This window comes from Corvus cornix, chromosome 2, assembly GCF_000738735.6.
Source record: "Corvus cornix cornix isolate S_Up_H32 chromosome 2, ASM73873v5, whole genome shotgun sequence".
Classification (NCBI taxonomy): Eukaryota; Metazoa; Chordata; class Aves; order Passeriformes; family Corvidae; genus Corvus; species Corvus cornix.
In genome coordinates, this window is record NC_046333.1 from 31249746 (window position 1) to 31258814 (window position 9069).

A 9069-nucleotide genomic window follows, 5' to 3' on the forward strand; every position below is an offset into this window, starting at 1 on the left:
ACTTTTCTTTGGAATATACTAAAAGTACAAGTACAAATAAAAGATATTTACAAGACATTTAAAAGATTGTTCTTTCCACAGTACAGCAGAAGCAGCAACAAGCATTTTAAAAGGCCTTTCAAACGTGTCCTGTGCTGAGAAATTCTGGAACTGAATTCCCTGTTTCAGACCAGAGGGCGGCATGCCCTCCCCTTTCCAGGCAACAGGAATTTTCACCAGAACACAATTTCTCATCCTTTTCCAGATCTGGAGTTTCCCAGCCAAACCTTCAAACTGTAGATCTTTTGAATAACTGGGACATCTGCTGAGGGCTTTAGCAACTACACCCAAGTTTGCAGACCCAAGAGATACAGTGGGCATGCAAATCTGACATCTAAGTTAATGATCCAAAAGAATTGCCGTGCAGACTAGCACAGCATGTCCTGCTATTGCTCAACATCTTCCTGCAGCATAAACAATTTTAACTCAAAACCAGTGGACTAACTGAGGGCCTATTATGTAAAGTCTGTTGAGAGTGAGGAGCATTAAACAAAACTATTGTCTATTACTCTGCCTTAACTGCACAGGTAAAAGTCAAAGCTGTATCTGGATATAACTATAGATAGAATTTTTGGGGGTAAGTGCTGTGGGTTAACCCTGGTGGGTAGCTAAGTGCTTGCATACCCCCCCAACCACCCCGCCCAGTGGGATGGGGAAAGAGAAAAGCAAGAAGTAAAGCCAAGAAAATGTGTAGGTCAAGATAAAAATTGTTCAGTAACCAAAAGAGACTTGGAAGAAGAGAGAAAGAAAACAAAACAAGTGATGCAAAGGCAATCATTAACCACCTCCCCTACACAGAATAATGCCCATCCAGTTCCCAAGACAGGGAAGGCTAACCCCCTAAATCCCCTCCTCGGCATTATCATTGCTGAGCATGATCCTACATGGCACTGACTACCCCTTCAGTCAGCTGGGGTCATCTGCCCAGTTGTGTCCCCTCCCAACCTCTTGTGCACCCCCCAAATCTATTCACCTGGAGGCAGAGTGAGGAACAGAGAAGGCCCCAACACTGTGCAAACACTGCTCAGCAACAGCTAAAACATTACTGTGTTATCAGCATTATTTTGCTCACAAATTTAAAGCACCATACCAGCTACTATGAAGAAAATTAACTCCATCCCAGCCAGACACCTGTTCCCCTCATGAAGCAGGGATTTCTCCTAAGCTATGGAGTCTATGAAACACATAAAGGTGTGGGGACACCCTAAGGTCTAGAAGTGCATTGTTCAGACCTTATCAATCACAGAAATAAAACAGAAACAAAACAAACAAAAAAATCAGACAACAAGATCTACTTTGTTTAGGTTTTTTATGACTCCTGAGACCACCAGCACAACCATGACAGCAAAACGAAGCACGTTAATTTTTACTCACAGAATTAAAACAAAAGATTATACAGTTAAGTCAGAAACAATCTGCTCCAAACCCTACCGCTGCCAGTGGTCAAAATTTCCATTTACTTTACGTGTTGTCAACTCTTATGTTACTGTGCTGGTCAGTGTCCCACTGAACTGCTTCAGTCAGACTTCTGCCAGAAGCAGGGCAGATTTAGAGTGGTTCCAATGCTAAGTTTTGATTCCCCTCGCTTCAGAAGATAATTTTGAAAACACAAATAGAGGCTGCCCAGAAAAGCCATTTGTCACTATTGAAAAATGTTGTATTCCTTATGCCAGCTATCGGTCTCAAGAGGCCAGCTTGTGCTTTCTGAACATCTGAAGCTGGCAGTGCTAAAAACTTTAGAAATTTGAGAGTGAACCTGAGCCATTGGTTTTTGTGTCTGCATCTGCTTTACACTTTTTAAAAAGAGAAACTGCATGACAGTGTTAAATTCACAGGAAAAAAGTACAAGGGCTACACAGCCATGCTTTTATTATTGTTGATCCTGAAAGTTAAGCTTTAAGGATACATCCGTATGGCATTACTCAGTGGCAGAATAAAAACATTATTCTCTGGACACAGTAGATTTTCATAAAGCAAGCAGCAAATGAAGTACAGCAATCTCAGGAGCTCTGCATCTGAATTAAAAGAACGGTGACAAATAAGAATCCTATTTTCAGGAGATCTGACTTCTAAAGACTGTGCTTTCCTCAGTCCTATTAAGCAGATGAATCATTCATTCTTCCTCATTAACCCAAAAAGCAGACATTGCAAACTGACAATAGGCAGTGAGAGAAAAAGCCCAACAATGCATCTACACTATGGCTTTAGTTACAACTAAATACATTTCATCAGCATTCGAATAATTCATGTTTTCTCAACAGGAAACCTTAGCACTCTATTAGCTCTCGTTCAACAAAAGCATGCTGGCTCCAAGAGCATGATGCCACCAAGAAAGAGCTGTCATGTCACCCCTTCTGCTACACCAGTCGGACTCCAGCAGCCACGTGCCCACCACTGGCACGAACCTGCAGGCAGCCCTGCAGCCACCCAGCAAAAGGACACTGCATTCAGGTCTTCCAAATGACACTTCCCTTGTGACCTGATATAGGCATATGTGAATGTCAGGGCAGATCCAGTAAAAGAAGGAAAAATATAGGCTGACAAGGCTGTAAGAGGCTGTAACCATGGCAGTGCTCTGCCTGCTAGCCAGTTTTACCTGTTTTCCTGACAACAACAGCTACCAAAGACATTTAGAGAACACAGACTCCTTTGAATGTGTATAAGCCTAACCTTGACAGTGAAAAGCAGGGAAAAATGTACTTCTCTCAGTTTTCCACTGAATGCTGAAAAGTCAAATGAAAAATCTGGAAATCACCTGTACTTTCAGAGGAGACCCTGAAGAAACAGCAGAGACAAAAATGAACAGCTTTTAACTGACCAGGCTACAAGCAGACACATTTGGAAAGCTCCCGTAGAAGAGAGGAAAGAAGCTGAGATTTAGACATGGACATCCTCATGGATCTGTTTAGTCTGAAAAAGGTCACAGTGGTATTTGCAACTATCTGAACAATAATTTAATTGAATATTCAGCCAGTGTCTCACGAAGAGAGATACTGAAGATGAACAAGAACATGAAGATCTCATGTTCAGCCCTTGTAAAATGTGAGCTCATGTTGGAGAAACTGGTCAACTCAAATGAAGAGCCTATAATTTAGACAGCTTCTCATTAGACATCCCTACCATTAGGGATATATTCAGATAAATAGATGGAGATAGCCTATCTATAGATAGATTCTCACTCAGCCCTATGAAACAAGAAAAAAAATAAAATTCTGTAAGAAGTCACACTGCCAGATTTGTAACAGACCTTGGAAGTGCCAAAGACCCTTTGCTCCCAGAAAAAGCCAGCACAGCACCACTTGGAAAATGATGAATGAGATTCTAAAGCAGATTTCGATTAGATTAGGGTAATCAGAGCAGAATAGTGATAGCTTTTTATCAGTTATTATGTTGTCCTGAACTCAGCACAAATTGGACCAAATGAAGTTTCTTTACTGCTTCTGGGCTCTATGGCCAGCCAGCGTCCCATACATCACAGTACTCCAAAGATAAAGACAGCATGCATCTCTGGAGCTGTTTGCCTCTAAAAAGACAAAGCAAACCATTTCCCAGGTAAGAGAATAGAGAGAAAACTTTATTGGGTTGTTTCAGTCTGAACTGGAGACATGTGTACACAACCTCCATCACTGGACACAGGCAATCCTCAACACCACTTACAGAGTTTTGCTTCTCCAGATATCCTTCCTTCCTAAGTGTTCAGGCAGAAGTAGTACTAGGGGAAATCAAGCTACTGTTCTGTAGCTCCACCGGTGCAGTGCCACACTGAATCAGTACACCCTGACAGCACAAAGCACCTCTCACTATTGAGAAGAGATTCTCACCTGAACTGGGTCTAGCGTGCAAGAACTATTTCTGTATTTTAGAAGCCAGCTGTGAGACTTCTGAGTTCAGGCTGTGCTTCCATAAGATGTTAAATGGCTGGGGTGAGAGAGCAGAGAATGAGACAGAATATCCCACGCTGCACTTCATTTTATACCAAGCTTTTCCCTGGAAATGTGCTCTGTAGTAAACTGATAATTGTAGGGCACAGACATTGTCAGAAACAAGACAAACATCCTTATCAACATTTGGCAAATGCAGCCCAGGACTCGATTAGCACAGATGTCTCAAAGGCCTGTTAACACCTCAAACACCACATACAAACCAGATAGGGAAGACGTGTGCAAGGTCTGAATGAAACAAGGGATATAAGTGGAATACACACACAACAAGAGTCTGGGCGAGGGCCCTGTTCTGGGCATATCTGGCCTGAATGACTTCCTGAGGTCCTCCTTTTTCAGATTACCACTGTATGTTGCTTTCTGTTGCTTTCTGTTTGTGCAAACTGTCAGAAAGCAATTGCTATTAATAACAAAGCCCAGCTACCTGATGTCTCCAGCTAGCCACGTACCAAACTCACAGCTGACACAGCTTGGCAGCTCAGCTCTTCAGATGCGTGAGTACCAAACAGGACTACAGAAACGGGACCCAAACCCAGCCAGAAGTTGGGCCAGCCCTGCTGGTGAGCACAAAACCATGCAAAACCTCAATACGTGGACACTGAAATGTTACTGATCTTTACAGCAGGGATTTGTGGTTCACTTGCACACAGGAAAGGTTACCAGGCAAGGAAGTGACACAGCAAGGAAATGGACATCAGAAGCATATCACCAGGAACAAGACAACACCTTTCACAAAAAGAGATGGGTGCACACACCCCAGGACACCATCTCTGTACCTACTTTAGACCCTGGGAAACCCATGGACAGGGCAACAGAAACCTGACAGACCAGCATGACATTCTATGGTATGGAATATCCCTTTGGACAGTTCGGGTTAGCTGTCCCAGCTGTGTCCCCTGCTAGCTTCCTGTGCCCCCACCCAGCCTCCCCACTGGTGGGACAAGCTGATAAATGCTTGACTTAGGATAAGCACTGCTTAGCAACAGCAAAAACATCAGTGTTTTATCAACATTATTCTCATCCTAATTCCAAAGCACAGTACCGTACCAGCTGTTAGGAAGAAAATTAACTCTATCCCAGCCAAAACCAGATGACACCTCAGAACATCCTTCCTCCTCTCCTTGCAAGCTGAACTCAGGCCAAACACATGTGACTAGCCTTCCTTGAAGACTGCTTCACAGCTTGCAGCAGCAATAGGTCTGGCCTTGCTCCCCAGCACATCCTGTTTTGTTAAAGGAAACAAAACAGGCTTCTTTGCCTTCAGCTTCAAATGATTTTTCCTTCTTTGTAACCTACCGATAACAAGTTATACCTAAGAAAACATAAGGCAGAGCCATGTCTGGAGTTGCTTTTTCAAGAAACACATCTGTTTATACATACAAATACCTATGATTTACAGTAAATTAAGAAAATACTTGCATTTTCCCTTTTATATACAAAAAAAAGATGCAAAAGTATGTTCAATATTCTGTTCGCGCAGTGTCATTACTATGTCAACACAAAAACCACCAAAACCTCACAAGAGTGGGAAAAGTTAACCTTTCTGTTTCTCTCTGAAACAACAATCTTAAAATCCCTAGTCTAGCTCAGCCATTCAAGACCTAACTCAGTCCAAGAGGGAGATGTTTACACTGCTGGAGTTGTTTGCTCAGCCTAGCAATGTTCCTGTCATCATTATCCTGCTCTTCTTTGCACTGGTGTGGCCTCACCTTGAATACTGTGTGGAGTTTCAGGCACCACAAAATCAAAAAGACATTAAGCTGTTAGGGAGCATCCAAAGGACCACAAGGATGGTGAAGGGTCTGAAGACGAAGCTGTATGGGGAGCGGCTGAGGTCACTTGGTTCGTTCAGTCTGGAGGAGACTGAGGGGACATCTCGTTGCACTCCGCAACTTCCTCATGAGGAGAAGAGGAAGGGCAGACACTGATCTCTTCTCTGTGGTGCCCACTAACAGGACCTGAGAGAATGGCCTGAAGCTGAGTCAGGGGAGGTTTAGATTGAATAACAGAAAGAAGTTCCCCAGGGAAGTGGTCACAGCATCAAGCCTGTCTCAGTTAAGAAGCATTTGGACAACGCTCTCAGGTACATGGTGTGATTATTAGGGTGGGTGTCCTGTGAGGGGCCAGGACTTGGACTCAATGATCCTGAAAAGTTGGAAGGTGAGTCTTCAACTCAGCATTTCTTATGATTCTATGACCAGGTAAGAGAAACAGCAACCAACAGCCTGCATATTTCCTTTGTATAGATTCACTCCAGAGGGTATTGACTCTGGAATGAGGAAAAAACAAACGAAAAATACCTCAAGACCAAAACACCAAGACTGCCCTAACACCAAGGTTTTCAAGCATGTGCAGTTCACAGCCAATGCTTGACAAATCTTAATTGCATGTTGGTAAAAAAACACTGGTAGGAAATACTCCCTCTGGCATGTTTTCATGGGAAAGCAAAGCCTCTTCTCATTCGCAATAAATCTGAAGTTAATTCTCTGTAAATCGCCAAAAAAACAAAATACAAAAGCTGGTGAGAGATCCTTTTGCATTTATTCTTTTGCAGTGCACACTGTGCTCAAACTCCTTTCCAGTTGAAAAAGTCTGTTTTGTTAAGTGACCACTCCACGACCTTGTAGAAGAGTTTTGCTTTTCAGGGAAAGGATCCAAAACCACTGAAGACAATGCTTCGCTCCGGGCTACGCTAAAGGAGTTCTCCCTCTTCTTTTCAAGCACGGACACGGCATCACATCTCCCCCAGCTCCTCCGCGCAAACCGTACCAGGCCAACACACACTCCCAGATGCCTGGCCGGAGCAAGAATGCACTCTTCCCCTTCTCCTTCAACCACCCCACACATTCCCTGGCAGGCTTCCCAACCAGCACAGCCACCCCCGCCGCCCACACGCCAAATCCCGCACCCACGCTCCTCCTCGGGGCAGCACGTCCCCTCTCCGGAACTGCTCCAATACGCAGGAAGCTCCCAGCAGCTCCACCGAGATGGGAAGCCACCCCCAGGAGGCCGCGGCTGCCCCCGCGCTGCACGAAGCACCGACGGAGCAGCGCGGGGGGCGCGGGCAGCTCCCGCTGCGGCGGCTCTCCCGCCGCACCCCGGCATCCCGCACGGAGCGGCGGGCGGCCGATCCCCGCGCCCGCCTTACCGGGGAAGTGAGGGGAGTACAAGGGGTCGCCAAAGAAGCGCATCTACCTGCCCGCCCGTCCCCCGCCGCCGCCGCCGGGGCGCGCTCCGCTTGTCGCCCTTAAACTCTCCGCCCCGCGTCCCGCCCCCGCCGCCCGCGTCACCGGGGAAGGGGGGGGAATCGAAACAAATCCATCGCCCTCGGGAAATCGAAACGAGACCGCCCCGCCCGCGGGGGATGTCCGCCCCCCCCCGACCCGCAGTGGGGGTGGGTCGTACCAGGAGTGCATCTCCGCGGCGGAACGTTCAGGAAGTGGCTCTGGGATGGCTTTGGGCTCCCTCCGCAGCGGGAAGTGTAGAAAGTGCCATTTTTTAAAATGACGTTAGCGGTGCCTTCAGGATACTTGGAAAATCAGCGTTCGTCCGCGCCAGGGGCACCCCGCGTCCTGAGGCGCCGTGCTGTCCCTCTGGCTTCTCACGGCAGCCCCCGCTTAGAGGAAGCTGTGGAAGCTGTGGCTGCTTTGGACTTCCACTGTGCAGGGATCACCTGGGGAATGAAGGCTTGTCCTCCTGCGATGCAATCGTTTGCTAATTTATCGTTTCCCATGGTCTTTTCACACTGTGAAGAGCGGCTCAATAAGCCAAAGATGAGTACTTCACAGGAGATCGATCGTTCAATAATTCACCTCCCTGTGAATCACGTTTCTAAGCGAGTTTTTCTCTGGCATTGAGTATTATCGCCTGCACGTCTTCCCCTGTATTCGGGAGGGCTGGGATGGAGTTAATTTCGCCGCCAGCAGCCCCCAGCGTGCTGTGCTTTGCTTTGGGAGCTAAAAAGTGTTGATAACACACCGGTGCTTTGGCCACTCATCTCCAGCATTCCTCCCTCACCAGTAGGCTGGGGGTGGGCAAGATCTTGGGAGGGGACACAGCCAGGACAGCTGGCCCAAACTGGCCAAAAGGATATTCCAGAACATATGACGCTTATTCAAATATAAAAGCTAATTGCAAGGAGTATGAAAGTGGGGCATTCATTATTTACATTTGCCTTCCAGAGCAACCACTACACACGCTGAAGCCCTACCTCCCAGGACATGGCCGGATGTTGCTTGCTGATGGGAAGTTGAGAGTAATCTTTTGGAGTTTTTTACCTTTGCTTGAGCTTCCACTTTAATAAACTGCCTTTATGTTGACCCATGAGGGTTTTTTCCATGTTAGTTCCTTCCCCCTCCATTCTGCTTAGGAGGGGAGTGACAGAGCAGCTTGATGGCCTCTTGATTTCCTGACAAAATGAACCCATCACAGTCCTTTTGATGCCCAATATGGGGCATGAAAGAACAAGAGTTTTATAAGAAGTGCGCTACAGCTGTATGGTTATTCAGCATCAAGCTCCTATGCAGGTCACAGAGATTGTTGGCTGCACTGCTTATTTATTTAGTTGCGCTTGAGAACATGTTAATAAAAACAATGGCTCTGTCCTTTGCCCTGGTATTTCTGGCCTTGCTCTTCTGGAGGAAGTATCTTGTGGAAACATTGGCTTTCACAGGTAGTAAAATGTAAGAAATATTATGTATCAGAATACTTTAGGAAATATTATGTGCAAATACATTAAGAATAACTTTGCTATGCAGATATTAACTAGTTAACATTATAACTAGGGTCAAAGTTACAAGATGCTTATATAGCTTGAGTTATAAGATACCAATATAACCTGAATCATAACTTTCTGTACAATGTAATAGCTAGTATATGATTAACTAATCGCTTAATGCTTAAATAAATGGAAACTCACCAGGTGAATAATCTCAAAAATAGACAAGTATTGCTATATTGGGAAGCAGCAGGATGTACTAATGAGAAATTGGCAAATGTAAAGTCAGTTAGCCACAAAATGGGGAATTTAAACCAGTTAGATCCAGAAAGACCAAGAAACGCCATAACTGTGCGTGCTCCGAAGACAAGG

General features: G+C 45.5%; 1 protein-coding gene across 4 annotated transcripts in view; it reads right to left on the minus strand.

The window, feature by feature from the left end:
- TRANK1 (tetratricopeptide repeat and ankyrin repeat containing 1) overlaps positions 1 to 7411 on the minus strand; it is a 49580-nt gene extending 42169 nt beyond the window's left edge. Inside the window, exon 1 of one of the 4 annotated variants that reach the window (XM_039548602.1) lies at positions 7386 to 7411. In XM_039548602.1, coding sequence (XP_039404536.1) covers positions 7386 to 7396 — 11 coding nt within the window. In that variant the 5' untranslated portion in view covers positions 7397 to 7411. The other 3 variants (XM_039548603.1, XM_039548604.1, XM_039548601.1) reach the window with 3 other exon arrangements.
- Positions 7412 to 9069: the final 1658 nt, after the last annotated feature.